The 21,504-nt window shown below is 42.5% G+C and overlaps 1 protein-coding gene across 2 annotated transcripts in view; it reads right to left on the reverse strand.

Annotated features, from left to right (window-relative positions):
* Window positions 1-6,141: 6,141 nt before the first annotated feature.
* The window catches only part of tle2b (TLE family member 2, transcriptional corepressor b), a 127,896-nt gene continuing 112,533 nt past the window's right edge, over window positions 6,142-21,504 (reverse strand). For both annotated transcript variants that reach the window (XM_033621928.2, XM_033621927.2), the window contains exons 13-20: window positions 20,511-20,680; window positions 17,972-18,048; window positions 15,271-15,520; window positions 14,815-15,062; window positions 14,091-14,238; window positions 10,917-11,067; window positions 9,428-9,504; window positions 6,142-6,388 (exon numbers count right to left, since the gene is read on the reverse strand). In XM_033621928.2, coding sequence (XP_033477819.1) covers window positions 6,281-6,388; window positions 9,428-9,504; window positions 10,917-11,067; window positions 14,091-14,238; window positions 14,815-15,062; window positions 15,271-15,520; window positions 17,972-18,048; window positions 20,511-20,680 — 1,229 coding nt within the window. In that variant the 3' untranslated portion in view covers window positions 6,142-6,280. The remainder of the gene's footprint in view (window positions 6,389-9,427; window positions 9,505-10,916; window positions 11,068-14,090; window positions 14,239-14,814; window positions 15,063-15,270; window positions 15,521-17,971; window positions 18,049-20,510; window positions 20,681-21,504) is intronic.

The following is a 21,504-nucleotide window of genomic DNA, read 5'->3' on the forward strand; positions in this document are numbered from 1 at the left end:
CATCATAAAATCATGAAAAATGTTATAGTATAGTTTGTCGTCAAAAAAATCATGAAAAATGTCATTGCATAGTATGTCGTTCCAAAATCATGAAAAATGTCATAGTATAGTATGTTGTCATAAAATCATGAAAAATGTCATAGTATGGTATGTCGTCATAAAATCATGAAAAATGTCATAGTATAGTATGTCGTCATAAAATGATGAAAAATATCATAGTATGTTATTGAAAAAGTAATTAGAATGACAGTATAGTACGTTATCGGAAAAAGACATTAAAATATCATAGTATAGTATGTTATTAAGAAAAGTCATCAAAAATGTCATCGTATAGTTAGTTATTGGAAAAAGACATAAAAATATCATAGTGTGGTATGTTATTAAGAAAAGTCATTAAAAATGTCATCGTAAAGTATGTTAATTACAAAGTCATAAAAATGTCACAGTATAGTATCATATTTAAAAAAAAGTCATAGTATTTCATGTTATTAAAAAAGTCACAAGAATGTCATAGCATAGTATGTCATTGATAAAAATGTCATCATATAGTATGTTAATTGATAAAGTCATAAAAATGTCATAATGCAGTATGTTTTTGGAAAAGTCATAAAAAGTCATAGTACAGTGTCATTAAATATGTCTTTTCAAAGTCATAGAATAGCATGTCATAAAATTTTCTTTTAAAAAAGTCATTGCACCATATGCCATAAAAAAGGTCAGAATTTTAGACTGCGCAGACGTAACCCTTTGTGATCACATTAAATCACATCCGTAAATGTACGCTTACGTGATTGGTTAAAATGTAAGGAAGCATCTGATTGGCTTTAATTCAGTTTCCACAGCAGTGTAGTTTTAAAAACCCACATACAAATGCAGTGGATTCCACACATGTCAAGAAGTTTGCAACCATTTTCTTTTTTCATATGTGGACTTTTTTTGTGCTTTCATATGCAATGATTACCTTCTTTTGTGTGCAGTGAAAAATATTTTATGGGAAATAGTCGTTTGTATAGAAATCATGAAATGCATTACATTGTACCTCTGTTTGCATTCATTAATATTGAGACTGATCTGCAACCACCTGCCAGAAGAAGTAATTTTAGTCTCTGATTAAAGTAATCTTACCATTGTGACAGCGGGATCATTTAATTGGGACTTATTACATACTTATTACATGCATAGATATTCCAAAGTTTTGATGGAGCAGGTTTCAAAACATGTAATGAATGAGAATCTCAGCTGCCAATTAAACAACGCAGCCTTGGAAGATATTTGGCATGCCTAGTTTATAAAATTCAAGTTTAGGCCCAGCATCTTTTTAAAAATTCTTCACATATGGAAATCAGCGTAAATGAGCTCCAGTATCTCTGCGCTGAGCTAAAGAGAAGAGAACTCCAACACTGGTCATGCTCTGGGAATCAAAATGCAGTTGGTCAGATGGAACCCAGTGTTAAACTATTTTTCTGAATGTCAGTGTTTTACAGAAACAATGAATCACCTATTTGGCTTTTTATTGCTGTGATGGGACGACGTTCTCAAAGTGTCAAAAACTACTGTCTAATTCTGGTGAAGGTCAGACCGCTGAGAGCTCTTCTAAGTTCAGTTTTTGCAGGTTATTGAAAACTTTTACACTTTTCAGACTGTGCAAAAAGTTTGTTTCTTTATCGCAGGGTAACCAGAGGATGTTAAGGTGAAAAGCTGTGATTTACAACTGGAAAGAAAAAAAAAATCCCTCTTTGGTTATTTGGCTTTTTCATTTTGCATTTAAATCTCAGGGAAAGAAAGATGGTTACAGCAGACACCTGAAAGGATGAACACAAGTTTGGTTTATTTTTCACACATAGTATTTCTTGTACAGCACATGGGAAACGCATCAGAAGGGAAGAAGACACAGTGCAGTTTAAAAAAAAGTTCCTTGGCTTTTTAAAAGAGAAACTAAACATGGGCTCGTAAAACGGAAAATAAGTCTTTATACTGTTGGAACAGAGAAAGCACAGGCAGGGGGGGAGACGTTACTGACAGTTAAAGAGGAGTATCAAATACAATGTCCCAAATATTCACGCTATACCACCAAATGCATAGCCATTATACAGCATCATTCTGAGTAGTATACAAGCTTGTGTATGCTTGTGGCTGACGAGCAGAAAGGGAAAGAGGCAGGCAAAGGCATTAAACTGTACAGATGATCTCTGACTTCTTACTGGTACAGAAGCCATTGTAGAAGTCCCTCATATCTCTTCTATCCTGCATTAGCACTGCAGCGAGAAACACGGACAAATCCTGCTAAAAGTTTATACAATTGAATTAAATTGCATACTGTAATGTAAAATTCATCCCTCTGTAAAACTGTGACTGTGAGTCTATTCACTGTACCTACGGAGAAAGATCAGATTTGTCTCGTTCTATCAGCAGAAGTGGAACTTTAGTGCAACAAGCATGCAGTACAAAGTGGGACCTCTTCGATGGCTAGATCTGTATCGTCATGTCGCAGCCGACGCCCACTGTACACTGACCACAGACTCAACGGAAACATAGTTTAGTTGCACATTAAGGACTGAAAACAGACTATAGTACATTTACTACCACTTTTGAAAAAAGGGGGAATAAAACAAAAACAACAAACAGAAGACAGAACGGAGGGTCTTTTTTTTTTCTTTACATGGGACTGCTGATGTTGTGAGCCCTCTGCCTGTCACCACCACCAAGGATAAAAATACACTGACTTAAAAAAAAAAAAAAAAAAAAAATTAAAAGAACCAAAAAAATATTTTTCCCACCTGTGTTTCACTTGATTTTGTGTATCTCTATGTGTGAGTGCGTCCCTTTCTGTTTGCTCCCCCGAACCCGAAACGCAGTCATAGGCAACCCCAATACATAAACATATCATCACATAAGACAAGCAATCACTATTCATAAAAAATACTGACATAAATGAGGAATAAAAGAAAAGCTTGAAATGTGCCGGTTTAGTCTACACATTGGTGACGCATGTTCTACAGAAAGAGAGAGCTCTGATATACAGTTTGCCTGCCAGCTTGGAATATGATACAAGGAGGACTGAAGAGCAAGAATCAGGTTTAAAGGAACGGCTCGATATTTTGGGAAAGTTTCAGCTTTTTTGCTTTCTTGTTGAGGCTTAGATGAGAAGATTAATACCATACTCATGTCTGTACTGTAAATATAAGGCCACCAGGGTGTTAACTTAGCGTAGCATTAAAACACAGGAAACAGTTAACCTGGCTCTGTCCAAAGGACATAAAATCCAACTACCAGCATGTTATATTCATGGATGTATAAAGAGAACTGGATACAGCTTCAGAGGCAAGTCCCTGTTTATTGCTATGAAAGTTGCTCACTGGTGCATGAAGCCAAACAAGCTCAAATTTGGTGGTATGACGTTACCATACCAGTGTATTAGTAATACACTGGTATGGTATGGGTGCAGATCCCGGGGGGGGGGGGGGGGACATGTCCCCCCCCAAATTCTGAAAAACACAAATTGTCCCCCCCCAATTCTAAATAGCTTAAATGATTGAAATTGAACAAATGTATACAGTAGTCCTATAAACTGGGAGAAAGGGAAGATGATGAGGAGAAATGGGAATCCGTGAGAGGTGAGAGATGAGAACGTGAGTGGACATAACATGCCTGAGACCCTGAAACTACAAGTAGCATTAACTAACAGCGAAGCAGTGAAAAGGAGGGTGATGGCTGGTTCCATGTACTACTGGCTGTTTAAGAGAAATAAACAGTAAAGGTAAGCATATGATTCTCTTTGTAGTGCTTTTTGAATGACTTGGTGATGGTGATGAGCCTCTATGAAATCGTGAAATATGCTGGCAATCTCAAGAGCTCTGTGGGCATGATTTGCATGCGTGCAATTAAAAAAAAAAATCACAACTGATTGTGTCCCCCCAAACTTGTCATCAGATCTGCACCCATGGTATTAACCTTCAACACTGTGGGGCTCATAGAGCAAGCACACTAAGACTTACAGCGGGGACAAAAGGAATTCATCGGGCGACGTTCATAGACTTTTGAAATGTTATCAGACCATCATCAATGCTCAAAAGAATGTATCCACTGATTTACAGAAGTATCTTTCACAATGTTTGTACCAGAGGGAAGAGGGATCCCTCCTCAGTTGCTTTTCCTGAGGTTTCTACCGTTTTTTTCCCCCGTTAAAGGTTTTTTTTGGGGGGAGTTTTTCCTTATCCGCTGCGAGGGTCATAAGGACAGAGGGATGTCGTATGCTGTAAAGCCCTGTGAGGCAAATTGTGATTTGTGATATTGGGCTTTATAAATAAAATTGATTGAATTGATTCAATGTAAGTCAATGGGAAAAAGTAGTTTTGGGCCCAGTGCCATTACATGACAAGTTGTAACACAATGTTTGGCAACTATGTTAGATTGGCTTCAAACCTAGGCGTTGATCCTGGAGGCTTGGTTATATCTTATTTCTTCAATCCATACCATAACTGAAGTGGAAAAACATCCTGTTTTCCAGGGAGGTTATGTGTGTGACTATTTCGTTACGAGAAAACCAGCGCACGCTCCAGGAAGTTCCTTTTTCGGACAAAGAAACAGTTCAGCATATAACCTCTCGTAATTGTCACTGTAACACCTCGGTTTTTATACAGATTAAGCAAATGATACGCAGTGTGTTAATTGGTGAGCTTCAGAGGTGCTGGTAAATTTTGTCACTCCTGAAAAGAGGCCAGCTGTTCCCCACTGTTCTCAGTCTTTATGCTAAGCTAGGTTAGCAGGCTGCTTTGGCCTACAGACATGAAAATGTTATCAATCTTCTCATTTGACTCTCTTCAGGAAAGTGAATAAGTTTATCTTCCAAAATATTAGACTTTTCCTTCAAGGTGTTTAGCATCTCAATTAATAGCAATCAATAGCTTACCGAACAATATTTAGCCAGAGTACTTTGAACACTAGCACATCAGCAGGCAGGCAGAGATGGAGATAATGACTCTGATAAACAGTAATTCTCTTCTGGTTTGTAAATGAAAACAGCAACCAGTTGCATAAAATTTAAAAGGATCCGGATTAGTCGCTGCTTAGTTGGCTGCTGATGATACCGTAATCGGGTGGTGTTAATTTGCCCTCTTGTCTGCCTTACAGTGAAGTTGGCATGCTGCTACTTCATCTAGCTGACAGTGCCTTTAATGAGAGTGAGTGCAGCGCTCGGTGTCAGGAGAACAATCCAGAGGAATTAGAGGGAACAGCTCGGCTGATGTTCTGTGTTTGTGTCTCTGGGCCCTGGGAGAATCCCATTGACTCCACTGCTCATTAGACGCTGCCTTTGTCAGACCAAAATAAAATAGATATTAAGCAGAGAGACGGGGAGCGCTGCGATGAATGTTTAATTGGGTGCTCTGTGTGTTGTGTGTGTGTATCTCTTTTCCTACCATTACCTCAAGGGGGTGTATCCGAGAGTGTGTGTATTCTTGTCCGATGACGTGTGCCTTGCATGTGTGTGTGTGTATGTGTGTGTGTGTGTGTGTGAGCAGGTCTATGTTTCATGTCAGTGTATGTGGGTATCTGAAGCGACCCCCTCTATCTCAGAGCGTCATCGTTCCCCAGCTCCTGACACCTCTCGCTGGGGAGAGCGAGCTGCGGCGTCAGCCTCATTAAGGCTTCCACTGTCTGGCTAATGAATCGATTGTGTGGTATCAGTGCTCCTGGCTGGCGCTCCCACAGTGCCGCTCCGCGCCTCCTCTGGGGGCCTCCCTTCCACTGAGCTCTTAATCAGGAAACAGCCCTAATTACCCTGCCTCCCTCGTCCTCCCTCCTCCTCCTCCTCCTCCTCCTCCTTCTCCTCTTCCTCCCTTTCATTTCTCTTCCTTCCGCACTCTCGCCTTCTCTCCTCCTTCTTGTCTTTCCCTCCCGACTTTATCTTTATGCTCCACCGCCCTTTTCCTTTGTCCTTCTTATCTTGCTGCTTCCCTTTCTGCCTCTCTCTCTGCTATCATGCCTCATCCTTGGGCTAAAAGTGGAAGGGGGGAGGGAGGAGACATCTGGGAGCTTCCACTGTAGCTTATATCACAGGAAAAAGGGAGAGAGGGGGTGATGTATTAGGGGTGAGGGTCAGGAGGACTCAGAGGACTGAGACGGAGGTGCTTCTCTTGCTGATGTAATGAGGATCAGGAGCGGTTTGCGGGGCAACTGGTTGACCCCCCCATCCTCCAAACAAAAAAAAAAAAAAAAAAAGAAAAGAAAAAAAAAATGCCCCCAAATCTCCGTCCTGTCTCTTCCCATCTCGTCCCGGCCCTCAGTACACCACCTCGTACACCGTGGCCTTCTTGTCCCCGGAGCCCGTCACTATGTACTTGTCGTCCGGGGAAACGTCACAGCTCAGCACAGACGAGGACTCCTTGGACTGGGAGTGGGTGAGAGACAGATTAAAAAAAAAAAAAAAAAAAAAAACAGAGGAGAAAGAGAGATGTGATGATAGATGGATGGAGACAGATGGAGAGAAACAAACACAAAGAGAAAGATGTTAGAAAAGATATGACTCATCAGCTAATACTCAATCATACAAGACATATTTGCATTTCAAAACAGTCGGCAATTATTTCCAAACAGACAACTCCACAGCTCCAGGATGCTGACTCATTCGTCTGCCTCTATGTGTGTCTCTCCCTCTCCCTCTTTTTTCCTCTCTCTGTTTCTCTGGAGAGATGCAGCCTCATTAACTGCAGGTTTAAGCATCACTAGCAGCACAAGTCTGATGGTCTGTATGAACTGGCAAAATGCACAATCCTCTTTTTTTTCCCCCCTCTTTTCTCTCCTGTGTCTGAAAGCCAGACCTGGGCACCTGGCTTTAGATGATCTAAAGCTCCCTCTAGTCCCCTGCCTCCTCCTCCTCCTCCTCCTCCCACTGCTCCATCATCATTTATCTTCCTTCCTTTCTTCCTAGACTTTCCTCCTCCTCCTCCTCCTCTTCCCTCTCCATCCTCTTATGCTCCCCTTTTGCTCTGTCCCCCTCTCTCATGTCGACTCCTCCTCTCTAAACTTGTCTCCCCTCTCCTCCTCCCCTACCCCACCTGCTACAAGCACAGCAGGGCTGTCAATCATCAAGCCACCGGTGAGAGGCCATTTCATACAGGATCCTTCCTACTATACCAACATAGCAGGTGGGGGGAATTGGGGGGAGGCATTCAAGGGGGAAGAATGCAATGACAAGTCAAAAGATGAGTTTGGAAAGGGTAAGAGTCAGAGATGGAGTGGGAAAGAGAGATAAAACAAACAAAAAAAACAACAAAGGAACAAAGAGGAAAACTGGACAGACTTACGCAGGAATCGACGCTGCATCTATGGTGTAGGCTCTGTGTTGACGTAGAGCCTACGCTGTACCCTAAGCCGTGACCTGATGTGCACTTCCCCAGAAATGTAACTACACATTGTGGCGACACAGACCTCCTGTCTATTTTTGTAAGCTGAAACCATTTATCTCAGTGGAAACAAAGCTTTTATTTACTTTAATATCACAGATAAGAAACAATAAATTGTGAAGACGACAAAGCCTCCACAAGATAGCATTTTAAGTCCTATGTGTGATTTATCCTTCAAGGATTTATACTTCGGGATTTATCCTGGCTTCACATGAGCAGAGGAAATCTCCTCTCATCGCTAGGCTAATTTATACAATGTAAAATGCCATAGGCTTGTGCCAATAATGTTAGCATGTTACATTGTTTGGAAAACTTGTCAGTATAAGACAGTGGCTTGTCGGTAAACCTTGTCAGTTGTAATGTAGCTGACTTTTGTAACGTTACCTTTGTTAAATGTTGCTGTCCATGGCGTCATATGAGAGGAGCAAAAGTCTGCTAGCGGCTAGGCTAATTTATACAATGTAAAATGCCATAGGCTTGTGCTAAAAACATTAGCATGTTGTATTTGTGGGGAAAATGTGTCCAGATAAAGACAAATGCTTTGTCTGTGAATACTGCGAGTTACAGCAAAGCGTATTTGGGTGGTTGTGTTTTAAAATCTCTTTGTTAAGCCATGTTTAATGTGTGTTTTGAATCAACGAGGTGTAACTGCAGAGTGACGCAGACACACCAACGCACAAGTATAAATGCTCACAACAGCGTAAGCCATGGCGTAGTTTCTGCTGCACACGTATAAATCCCCCTTTACCTCTAACATTACGATGTTTATGAGTTCTTAGTAGTTAATATCAGACACTGAACGCCTGTCTTGATAAAGTTTGGCATTGTAAACACCACAGGCAACGTCAGTGATGTCAGTGATATGTAAGATCTATGCCAATGATGCACATTTGATAAACTGACAATGAAGCAGAGAGAGGCAGAGAATGAGTGCGACATGCAAGCCCAAGGGTCAGAGAGAATGCAAACAAGAGAGGAAAGAAGAGGTGATGGGTTACTGTCAGAAAAAAGGATTAAAAAATTGAAGGCAAGATAGAGAGGACAGGGATAAGCCGAAAAACAAGGACAGAGGAAAAAAGTGAGGGTAGAGGTACAGATTAGAGGAGAAAGATAAAAATGAGTGAGCACAGAGAGGCAGAAAGGACAACAACAAACAGAGAGACAAGGGGAGGAGGAGTGAGGAAAAATGAGAAGAGCAGGGGGGTTAAATAAAAGCAAGAGACAGAAACTGGAAAGGACAGTGATAAACCAGAGAGGAGGAAGAGGACAGAGGGAGAGAGGAGCTCTGTATAACACGGTGACAGGAGGGAGCTGTTTGGCAGGAGAAACGCTTGGCATTTGGATAACAAAGCAGATAGCCAGAATTCTCCTTTCAGTCCACAGGGAGAGACAGGAGCCGCCAACCCTGCTGCCCACTGTAGCTTACAGAAATATGACAGTCACAGCCACAGCCACACACACACACACACACACACACACACACACACAGAAAACGCACGTCTTAAATGTACTTTCATCTCCCCTTGCTAGTTTCATTCACACCCAGATGAACTGGCTCAGCTAAAAATATTGCCTCCCTGCATATTCATGTTTTAACATTTCCTCAAATGGAGCGATTGAACATGATGGAGTTATTACATTTGTTCTGTGTGTGTGTGTGTGTGTGTGTGTGTGTGTGTGTATTTGGCAGCCTGCACTCTCTGATAAACCTCCGCAAGTCACCATGGATCAACAAACCTGGAATTTTAAAAAATGTTTATCGTTCGCTTTCTCCCTCTGAACCTCCTCATCTTTTTCTCTCTTTTGCCTCTAGGGCTCTGTGTGTTTGTGTGTGTGTGTGTGTGTGTGCGCGCGCGCGCATGTGTAAGATACATGGAAAGGAAGCAGCGATAGCTTAAACAACACTATCCACACTGACTAACAGATGACTCTGCAGCCCCAGATACACACGTATATATTTATATATATAAATACGTATATACACAGAGCACAAACATCCTCAGAGCATTGCACCCGTCTCTCACCTGGAAAATACTGGCTCCATATGGTGTCCTCCATGCATTCAACAGATTGTCTTTTCCTGTGCTCACAAACCACTTTCCTGAAATAGCACATACACACATACGGTACGACAGGTTAAACAAAAGACAAGGGGTGATAAAAGCACAGTATACTGTAAATAACAGAGAGCAGAGAGTGTTTGTCAGTGGCAGCAAATATTCCAGAAACATTCAGGAAACAATCCAAGTTTTTATATGTGTGTGTGTGTGTGTGTGTGTGTATGTATGTATGTACTCGTACTTTCAACATAGTGAGGACCCAAACATGTTTTGTGTGGAGTGAGGACACTTTCGGAAACTGAGGACATTTCGGCCAGTCTTTACCTCTTCAAAGGTTTAAGGGGAACACACGTTTAATTCAGATTAAAATTGACCCTTCGCTAGGTCCCGCCCCAGGATGCAGACTGGCCAATCATAAAGTAGCATCGGGCTGGCTCAGACCAAGGTCCGACAACAACACAGCTGTGCTCCATTGACTCTAATGCAATCGTTTCAGATTTCCTTCATTTTCAGGCTGGTTTTGTGGATTTGGAGCTAAATGTTGTGCCTGGGGCACATCGTGTATTTATGATACTCGTTACCTGGAGAGGTTGGAAAAAGATATACATTTCTTCCCTGTTCCAAAACCAAAATCAAACCCTGAAAAGTGTAGGGTTAGCTAGCTAGCTACTGAAGATATAGCCTACTGAATGTATACGCATGCTGCTTTTGCTTTATAATGATTATAACAGTGAAACAAAGACCGACCCTGCTGTACAGGAACCAGTGAAGGGAAGCACAGAAACTTTGCTGATATTCAACCAGCTGTGTGTCATCGCATTGCGCACAGATGAATGATGTTTGGCCTGAGATCCCTGCTCGACCTGCGGCAGAGGTCTGGGTGCTGGCAGCGGCACAAGGGCGAAGCTAAACACCGTTCATCTGCACACACTGTGATGTCACACAGCTGGTTCAGTATCAGCAAAGTTTCCCTTTATACTCATCGTCTTGTGTGGCGATCAGCAGTGATGTGGTGGTTCACTTTTACACTGTGATCTGTAGCCTATAGTTCGGCTTTAGCTTCTGACTATCTTTGTCTTTTTAACCTGTTGTTGCTGCTGAGTCAATTTGACATCCTGGATATATCCTCCAAACACAGACTGTAGACCCCTCTGTCTGCCTCTCTCTGGAATCACTGTTTCATTTTTCCAAAAATATGATAATATTTCTTCAGGGAGTGCAGTTAGTTACAGTGTGGGCTCCATGCTTACTCCGACAGCTTACAGACCATTACAAAGGGGCGGGACTTAGCTAAAGGTCAATTAGGTTTAGGTTGGGGGTAAGGTAAGGGTAGGGTAAGGCATTTTGTTGTGATCATTAGCGTTAAGCTAAGGGACAAGGGAATTTGCTATGTCAATGAGGGTCCTCACAAAGATAGAAGGATAAGAATTTGTGTGTGTGTTTGTGTACATACCGCAGTACGCGAACTTTAGGGAGAGAACGCAGCTCTCATGGAGGTGCAGCTGGTACTTGTCAGGTTTGGAGACGTGCAGAACTTCCACGTTACTGCTCTCCATTCCCACAGCCAGCCACTCGCCTGTCGGACAGTAGCCCAGAGAGAAGATCTGGAGACGGAGAGGGAAGAAAGGAATCAAAGGAAGGTAGAAAATAAAATGGAGATAAGACGATGGAGGCACAGGAAAGAGGAAGCAAGTGTGCAGAAATGAAAACAAAAATGGGGAATGGGGGAGAAGAATTGAGGAAATGGGGGATGAGGGAGGAGAGAAGATAAGGTTGATGAGAGATAGAGAACAATGGAGGGAAGTTGGGAGGACAGATGAAGGAATTAAGTTGGAATGAGGGAAAGCAAGATATCCAGGAAAAGATAAAGATGATGAGCGAGGATAGAAAAGAGGAAAGATGGTGGAAAGTGAAAAAAAGGAAGGAGAGGAATGACAGAGATGGAGTTAAATAAAGAGTGAATTAATTTGGGGAAGAAGGAGAGAGACAGTGGTAGACGGAGAGAGACAGCAAGCAAGAGAGAAAGTCATTACACGGTGGATCGAAACTCATCTGACAACGGTGGTCAACTCTATAGCTCTGTTGTGGCAGTGAGGAGTGAATGAGAGAGACAGTGTGTGTGTGTGTGTGTGTGTGTGTGCGAGGGCACCTGTGAAGTAAAATCACGTTGGTGTTTGTTGATGTGTTTTTGATGGTGTGTACTGGTGTAAATACCTGCAAGGGGAGGTCATGGTGTGTCTTTGTGTTTGGATTTATGAGTGTAAGTTAACTTGTGAGGTGTAGATGCGATGTGATGTGTCGTGATGACCCCGTAATGAACTGTACCTGCATGTGCTTCTAAAAAAATGTGCTCATATGTCTTCCATTGTGTTCCTGCTACACAAGGTTGTGCTGCTGTGTGTATGTTTACTTTGTGTCTGTTCCTGCAAACTAAATATTTGTATTTGTGTTTATGCATATATGACCATGCAGGGCTGGGTGATACATGGATTATTCTCAGTGTATCGCAGTCTGTTCCTTATGACATGTATAAAATGACTACATCGTGAACAATAAGTATAAACTGTCATGCCATTTACTTTAAGCCTCAGCATGAGACTTGCTTTGGCATAGCGGTTGTCTCACTTTTTCTATTGCTTTCTTCCTCTCACAGACACAAAAAGAAAAAAAAGACTCATGTCACACACACTCCCGCGCCCAGATCACTCTCTTCTGGGCGATAGTGTGTGATTAGGCACTGCATGTGTCTTTGTATCTGCAGGGCTCCAGAGCGCGGCTATTTATTTGCACTTTGCAACCATGGAGCACCAGTGCAACTTGCAAATATTCTGAATATATGAATAAGAGAGCCGTTAGAGCCTAGAAATATCGTGATACTATTTATAGGCCATATTGTCCAGACCTATGATCATGTGATGCAGGTGTGTATGAATCTGTTAGTTGATGTCTTGTTGTGGTGTATGAAGTATGTGTGCGTGTACTGGGGGTAGGCGATATGGCCCTAAAATAATACCACAATATTTCAAAGTATATTTGCGATAACTATATTCTTAACGATATGACAAAATAGTAAAAATAATATTTTATTATTTATCTAAGAAAATAGAATTGCAACAAAATAAGTAATATACTTTAACATGTAAACCTTACCGTTTGCCTTCATATATTCAGTCAAAATTATACAAACCTTAGCGCTCTCATTTCTTTGGTTTATAAACAACAGCAGTTACTCAGAATGAGATTCAGATTCTGTGTACAATATTAATAGTTCAACAAAACAAAATCGCATGTACGGAGCCTGGGTTTGGTTGAAGATGGCAGTGCTGTTTGGGCTGAGAAAGCCATGTGTAAGTAAGGAGGAAGTCCAGGAAGAGGAAGGTTATTTAAGTGTGGGAGTGGCCTATTTGAATCCATTTTGTTTGAGGCCATGCGGCAAGGTGAGTGTGTTTGCTGATCCTGTAAGTTTATTTAGCTCCTTTAACTTTAGCTTATATTGTAGTTATGCTATGTAGCGTGTGAAATAGAGTATGGTGAATGTGCTAGGAAAGGTAGTATCAGCCCTGTTTCTACCTGGAGCTCGCATGTACGGAGCCTGGGTTTGGTTGAAGGTGGCAGTGCTGTTTGGGCTGAGAAAGCCATGTGTAAGTAAGGTAAAGGAGGTTATTGGGTTGGTGCAGGGAGGGGAGCAGTGAGACCTGGCATTAGGGGAGTGTCTCTGGGACGCCAGAGATCACTGTCTAGCCTCCTGGAGGTGTTGTGGGACCAACTAGACGAAACACTGGTGAAAGGAGGTTCCCACCCGATGACTCCAAAGACATGCTAGTTATCACTGCTCACTGGTTTGTATAGTTAAGCCTTGCCATATTAGCTTATCATAGGGCTTAGGTTTTTCACTGAGTGTTGATCATTTCTCTAGAGCACAAACTTCTTGTGTTTATTTGAACTACCAATCTACCAAAAAATGTACAGTGGGATCTATATATATATATATATATATATATATATATATATATATATATATATCATCAGCCCATTTCCTTCCTTCTTTTAGCAAAATCCTAAATGGTTGAGTTGTTTTTTTTCCCACCTGGACCTTTATGCTCTACCATTTCTCCTCTAATCATCACACTGTAACCTGTGACAGTCTGTTATGCTACGATAAGCATCGCACATTCACATTTATGTAGCTTTATGTTGCGCCATGACCGTCACATAAGTTTACATTACCAAAGGTTTATGACAAAATCACTTGACGACACCGACTCCTGTGTGCGCATGGCAAGAGAGGAGAGGGAGAGACACTGTGCTGCTGCCAGATGAGCCGCTGACTGACTTCCCTCTGAGCGGTAACTCACTAAAAGAGTCTGAGAAGTCCGGGGCTGTTCATAAAACATTCAGTACGCCACAGTTTATTCCACACTACTGAAGCTGCTCCTCTTTTAACAACCACATCGGAGTCAGTAATAATTTAGCTTTCAGCCATGCCTGTTGTTGCCGTGGGCAATGACGTCAACATGTCAACAAGTCGAAATATCGCCAGTATCACAATATGAATTTTTCCTATGATATTAAAAATTATACCAGTATTATTGTGAATGAGATGATATGGCACACCCCTAGTGTTTACCTGAGAGGTGAAGTCGTGTTGCTGGAGCTGGCGTCCCTCTCGGAGGTCCCAGCAGCGGACTGTGTTGTCCAGCCCTCCCGTCCACAGTTTGGTGCCGTCGTTGGAGATGTCGATGCAGCTCGCTCCATCTGTGTGGCCCTGGAACTGCCTGCAGGGAGGAAAAACCCAAGAGCTTTACAGATGAACACAAAGACATGCGTACACACACTCTAAAGCCTCTGCATCCTGTGTGCGTCTTTGCTTCTTTTCTCCTGGAGGTATCAGACCAAATATATTTGAATTCTTTCCTCCCTGGAGCACTGACTGCCCTCACCTGATTCTCCTTTCCTTACCACAGGCTTCCTTCCCCATCTCCTTCAATTCATCTTTCTCCTACCTTGCCAGAATCCGGCTCTTTCATCCCACCCATATCCCCCATGGCTAGTTCATCCCACGTCTCCTTACCTGACCATGGGTTAGTTGAGAAAACCTCCCAACTGCAACGATATTTCCTCACTCCCTCTTTCTTCTTCCATATTTTATCTCCTTTTCCTCTTCTCTCCTAAAGAAGTTCCTGAAATGTTTTTACATCCTCCAGCCTTTCTCCCCCTCACCTTCCTCCCCCTTCCCTCTGTGCTCTCTCCTGGCACTGTTCTATTTGTGGAGGTAAAGCACTATTTTTTTATGTTCTGTTTCTCCTTCCTCCGTCCTCTCCCTCACTCCCTACCTCCCTCCCTCCTCTCACCTGACCAGCGTCTGGTTGTGAAGGTCCCAGACGACGATGTTGCCATCGCTGCAGCAGGAGAAGCAGACCTTGTTGTCAGGGGAGATGGCCAGAGCGTAGCAGGCGGGAGCAGACGACGTCAGCTCTGCCTTGATGCGAGGAGTTGGCGTGGCCAGATCCCAGATTGACAGCGTGCTGGCCTCCCCGCCGACGATCAAGGTCCGTCCGTCAGGAAGGATTTTACAGGAGCGGATGTAGTTATCCCTGTTCTGATTGAACAAGATTAAAAAACAGTTAGGTCATGTGTGATGTGGATGAAGGAGAAAGGTGTGTGGCTTTATGGGTGAGATGGTAACATGACTGGATGTAACATGAAAGATACTGCACATACTAACGTCTGTTTGCATGGCCTGATATGTGAATGTTTGTCAGTGCAGCCATTTCTATTTTTAACACACTTCCTCCCTCGTGTCTCACCAGACAGTCCAGCTGGGCCATGGGGCTCTTGCTTCCAGGCTGACTGATGTCCCACACCTTGACGCAGCCCTTGCCTCCAGTGTAGACGTGACGCGTCGAGGTGCTGATGGTGACAGCACACACCACCTCTCCGTGGTTCAGGGTGTGAATCTGACGGGCATGGCGAGGGATTCCTGGGCCCAGCAGGGCGTCAGGGGGAAAGGGCACCGGCTGCATCTGGCCGTCTGCGCTCACGTGGAACGAGTAGGCGCTGGAGAGAAGGGAACAGAAATGAATCAATACCTCAGAACTGAAGGGCTACAGCTAAAAATAAACAGAGTTTGGACTAGTGGGTACCGCAAAGGAGATTGAAGGACTGGAGAAATGGGCCAAAGACGGGACAGACAAGGTAGAATCAATCATTCAATCAATGAGTGAGAAAGCAGAGGAGCAACATGTAAAACATACACAATGCACGAACAACCACACACAAGTCAGTGTGCAAGTTGTGAAGTGTGATGACACCATAATGGCCTTGGAACTTCAGTATTATTTGCCCAAATACTGGCAATTACTTGGCCCACTGTAGCTGTAGGTGGGAATGCATAATGGCAGATTGTATTACAGGGCAGAGTCAGTGTGGCATTGCTAATGGCTGATCAATACTGTAGCACTTGGAAGCCAAGGCTGTTTTATGATTTCAAATTAGCACTGCAAGAATGAATTGCTACTCCGCAACAGATGACAAAAACAACATAATTCGGCAGTCGGCACAGCCAAATGGACTGTGTGTGTTGGAGTCTGGAACCTGAACACTTGAAATTTCTCAATATTTATATCTTTGTTTGACAGGTTCAAGGTGCAACGCTGAAAAGAGCTGGGTAAAAAGAAGGTGAGCAGCTGGGAGAAACTACAACTAATTTGGATTCCTATCCTGCTGAAATATTTTGAATTATCACAGGGCAAGTTTCGACCAAAATATGTGCAGATGTCTGTGTCTAACTATTTTCTGAACTCTAAATGATTACCCCGCTGAGCTTTCACAAATTTCTTTTTTTAATCAGCACAAAAGAAAATTAACTATCATGCTGTCCTGTGTAACTGAGGAATTTACTACAAGTATCCACCCTTAACACACACACACTAATGGTATTACAATACGTGTCTATTAAATGTAGATTTCCCAAAACTGAATAGTGACAGTGCAAAAAGTCACATCTGCAAACTGACAAAGTATTAGATGTACTGAGATTTCATGCCAAGGTGCAGTGGTTCTCAAATGATTCAGCCACAGGGTCCAGGGTTTCTTCTTGATCATTGGTTCAAGGTTCACACAGTTAAAAACACAGTGTCATACTTGCGTTTGGCCATGTCGTCAAGCTAATGTGCTGTCTCTGTCACGTAGCTGTCCTTTAGTCACTCACTGTACAGCAGGAAGCAGCACTTCAGGATGAAAACTTTGTGCTGGAAATTTACTATACTTAAAAATAAAGTGTGTTTTTTACAAACTTTTGCACACACACACATTTGCAAGTAGGGATGCACCGAAATGAAAATTTGTGGCCGAAGCCGAAGCCGAAGCCGAATATTATTAAACGCTTGGCTGAATACCGAGTACCGAATACCGAATATCATTGTTTAGTTTTTCATTAGTTTTTGCAGATGAACCCCCTCCAAATTAGTGTTGTCACGGTACCAAAATTGGGACCCACTGTGTGATACCAATGAAAATCAGAATCACGATACCACAACGAAAATGAGGCAGATGTGCCTTTTGTCATTTATGAAAAGATAAATCACTTTTCTATAATACATCAATGATATTTCAATGGAATAAATTACTTATTGACTTATTCATACTTCAAAAACAGCATCAATAAGTGATTAACATGGGGGCATCAAAATAAAATAAATAAATGAAATAAGAATCAACCAGCCACCCTCCTCCCCTGACAAGTCCCTTCATAAGTAAAGAACAGTCCCTAAAGTGCGGTGAGGTTTGTGGGCCGTTACCTGCCACTGAAAGACTAAAAGAGAGAAATGTGAAAGGCTCGTTTCTCCTCTGACACATCACATACCTGTGTTCGGCTGGCTTGGCTGTTCAGGTACTTCTGGGCAGTCACGACGCCAAGAAGAGGATATTATTGGAGCCGACTTCTCCGTCGCTGGGTAAGCCGATGGCCGCCGTATTTGACAGGAATACATTACTGTCTGTGTCTGTGACCCCCGTTCAACCCACAACCGGTGGGATTCGCCTTTCGTTTCTGCTGGTGGTTGAAATATGTAGGCTACTCGCACAGCGTGCTGAATGATTTAAGCCTATTTTGCTCGCTCAAAACTATTTTTAGTCGCAAATGCGAGTGCCGTGACGGACGGATCGCCACACTACCGTCATTTTATTCTGCCCGTCACGGCACGCCGTTTGATTGCGTTATCAAAACACGCCGCTATTATTTGGCCTTGCTTTTAACTTATTCCACCGAATACCGAATGTGCGTTTTTTTGCAATATTTGGCCGAATATATTCGGTTACCGAATATTCGGTGCATCCCTATTTGCAAGTCACTTGCAGTCCGTTCAGAATGGACCCATAACCCACTTTTGGACCAGGACCCACCAGTTGGAAACCACTGCCATAGTGGATCTCCTTTCATGTTGCATGCATACCAGAGTAGGACTCCATCTGTGAATATGTTCATGTGTTACAGAAATACAAACTCACGGCTTGCCGCCAGAGGAACCAGGCAGAGAAGAAGACAGCCCTGGGGCCCTCAGGTGAGACCGAGAGTCATATGCCACCTGGTGGGGACAAAAGAGCACACCAACAATGAACAGCTTGAAACTTAAAAAATACAATGGCTGATTACTAACAAGTGCAACCAATATTTCTGTAAATCCATCTAATTTTATCTATTGTTTAAAAGATAAGGGTACAATAACTTTACTATAAAGCAGAATTAAAGGGATAGTTTAGATCTTTGAAAGTGGCACTGTATAAGGTACATCTTTATAGTCAGAAGATGTTGGTTGGCACGCCCCCAGTTTGGAGAAGCAGGCAGCACAGAAGCTAAGTGATGTGCAGCTGTGGACAGGGGCAGCAGCAAAATGCACTTTAGACACCCAAAGAAAGTGTAAGTGTAAGCTATATCTTACTATATAATAACAAACACTCTGTCTGTGGGTGTGTCCGTCTGTGTCTCTGTTCCACGTTTTTCTCCTCACTGACTTGGTCAATCCATGTGAAATTTGGCACAGTGGTAGAGGGTCATGGGAGGATGCGAATGAAGCAATATTACATCAATTGGCCAAAGGGGGGCGCTATAGCAACTGACTGAAATTGCAAACTTTGAATGGGCATATCTCATGCCCCGTATGTCGTAGAGACATGAAACTTTGCACAGAGATGCCTCTCCTCATGAGGAACAAATTTGCCTCAAGAATTCAAAACTTCCAGTTATATAAATTTTCTGCCATTTTGAATTTTTTTAAAAAACACTTAAAATTGATCTCTTCCTAGGAAGTTTGACGGATCTGCATGAAACTCGGTGAACATAATCTAGGGACCAATATCTAAAGTTCCCTCTTGGCAAAAGTTGGAAAACTTACTAAAACTGAGCTTCTATAAGGCAATGAATATTGCAGAGGGCATGGCTCATCACATAAAGGTGTGTTACATCTCAAGGGTTTCACCGATCACCACGCAACTTTGTAGGCATATGACCACACATAATCTGAGGGGACCCCTCCATTATTGACCCCATCAAACAAAATGGGAGCGCTAGAGAGCTAATTTCTTATCTAGGCCTAATCACCATATCGATTTTTACTAAACTTAATAGATATGTAGAACAGGACGCCTCAAGGTGGAGGCTGGGTGGTGCTATAACAACAGAGAAATGCTTAAAAATGGCTAAAATGCGACCGATCGCTGTGGCCCCCCCTGTGGCCCAATGTTTGGGTTTTTCTCTAATTTTTGGTATGACTAAGTCATGGTATGGTATGCTGTACATAATCACGGAAACTGTCAGTGTGTCATTCTGTCAGTCAGTCATTCTGTCTGTCCCACATTTTTCTACTCACTGACGTGGTCGATCTATGTGGAACTGCACATACGCATTGAGGATTGGCATAGGTAGAAGGTGACAAAGCTACTAATGGGTATGGACTAGTTGAGAATATTTTCAGGACTCTACCTTGCTGTAGGCAGCCCATTGTGATGGGGAAGCTGTTAATGGCTTCAATTTCCCATCTATGCTCTCGTCAAAGATACCAGACTTTGAGAATAACAGTAATTTTAACTCACTGAACATGGAAACTGCTGGTCTGCTGCCTTGATCAGTTAGTTTCTTGTGTTATTGTCTGACTTTGGTGAATCCGAACTAACCCTTTAAAACACCAACGTCACACAATAAGCGGTACACCAGCAGCTCCTGTGTTAAGTGATGTTAAATTACTGTTTTTCTCAATGGAGTCTGGCTTCGAAGAGAGCAATATAACGACTTCAATTCCCCATCAGGTAGAGCAGTGAAAATATTCTAAATGTAGCATACACTTAAAGTGATACTGATTTGTTTTAGGTGGCTAAAATAAGTTTTGCTGCTGCCCCCGTCCACAGCAGAACATTGCTTAGCTTTCGTACTCCAGCTTCGTTTCCCAACAGGAAGTGTGCCGACTAACATCTGTTGTATGTTAAACACTGACTATGGATAAGTACCTCATACAACCCCACTTCAAAAGATCCATACTATCCCGTTTAAACAATGGGGAGACCAGAATGTGCGCACATTAGTGTGCTATATTAATATATGATGTTATGAGCTGCCTTCCCCCAGACTGATGACAGGGTGATGAACAGGGCACTGCAGTATACATCCTGCCTTCAGGCTGGGTTGTGTTGAAGTCCTGTGGGAGCTACATATGGAGATTACATACAGCTGACATGTACATCAACAAAAATGTAAATGCATGTCAGAGCTACAAGGCTACAGGAGACGATGTAAAAACCAGCCTGAAGAAAGGCTAAACTTTTTTTTTCTGTTGTGCATTTTGTAATCCAGACAAGTCATTTCAATTACAAAACTTCTCTCTATAACTGTTGCTTTCTATCAAAGAGTGTGTAAACATGATAACTTTATGATGAATGCACAACACTACCTGATAACTCAGAACACACTGTAGTTTTGAAACAGTCAGAGGGTTAGAGCTTGTGCTGAACTATAAATCAAACCTTGACAGAGAAGAATAATTTGGCCTTTACTCACCATGGGGCTTCGGGAGTAGGCATTGGCTGCTGCGCTGATTTGTGGGGAGAGAGTTAAAGCCCCACCGAAACCTCCTGGGCTGGCCAGCTCCCCATTCAGTCCTGCGTGGGACACCACGCCAAAATGAGCCGGGTATGAACCGGGGGGCACAGACATGGGACTGCGGAGAGCTGGGGAGGGAGGGAAAGAGGAAGGAGGGATTGAAGGATGGAAATAAAGAGGGGGAAACAGTACACGGCACACCGGCACAGTCACAGAGGGGCTGAGAAGAATGGAAATCTTTTTCTTTCATTAAATTTTATTTGTTGAGCTGTCAAGTGCAACAATGGTCCTGACTGCTGGCCACAGAGGAGCAAACAGCAGTTAAGAGTCTTGCCCAAGAGCACAGTGGTAAATATCAGAGAGGTTTCACTTTTCTCTTATGTTTTTGAACATTTGAATCATAAGTCCTATAGGCACATTTTTGTTTAAATACATTACATTCAGATATAATCAAATCAAGAGATTTTGGCACAGAACAGTAAACTATCAGTGCATGACATGCAACAGTTGTGTCATAGAACAAATGGGGAAATGGAAAAACTGAGGAACACAAGGATATATGATATGAAGGGCAGAGGAAGACTATAGGTGCAAATTCCATTAAGGTCATGACAATCTAAAGGTGTTTTCAGACCTAGAGTTGTCTTGCTTTGGTTTGAATCAGGGACTAATTTTGTTAGAAAGTTGTATAATTGCGTAGAGTTGGTTCGTGTTCTCACGGCAGCATTTACAAGGGGACCAGATAAAATGCCTTCCGCGAGAAAGCTGCTCTTGATTGGTCAGAATTTCCATGTGGGAAAAATCCAGGAAGTAAACAAAGCGTTGAAGAAGAGTACACTTGCAAAATAAATGTGACACTTTAAAATGTCACAATGGAGGGACAACTACGCAGGTTGATTTTAGTGCTGCTCATCATGGACTATATTGCTGTCATTGTTCATTTTAGTCAAAC

Source organism: Epinephelus lanceolatus, chromosome 6 (assembly GCF_041903045.1).
Source record: "Epinephelus lanceolatus isolate andai-2023 chromosome 6, ASM4190304v1, whole genome shotgun sequence".
In the NCBI taxonomy this organism is placed as follows: domain Eukaryota; kingdom Metazoa; phylum Chordata; class Actinopteri; order Perciformes; family Serranidae; genus Epinephelus; species Epinephelus lanceolatus.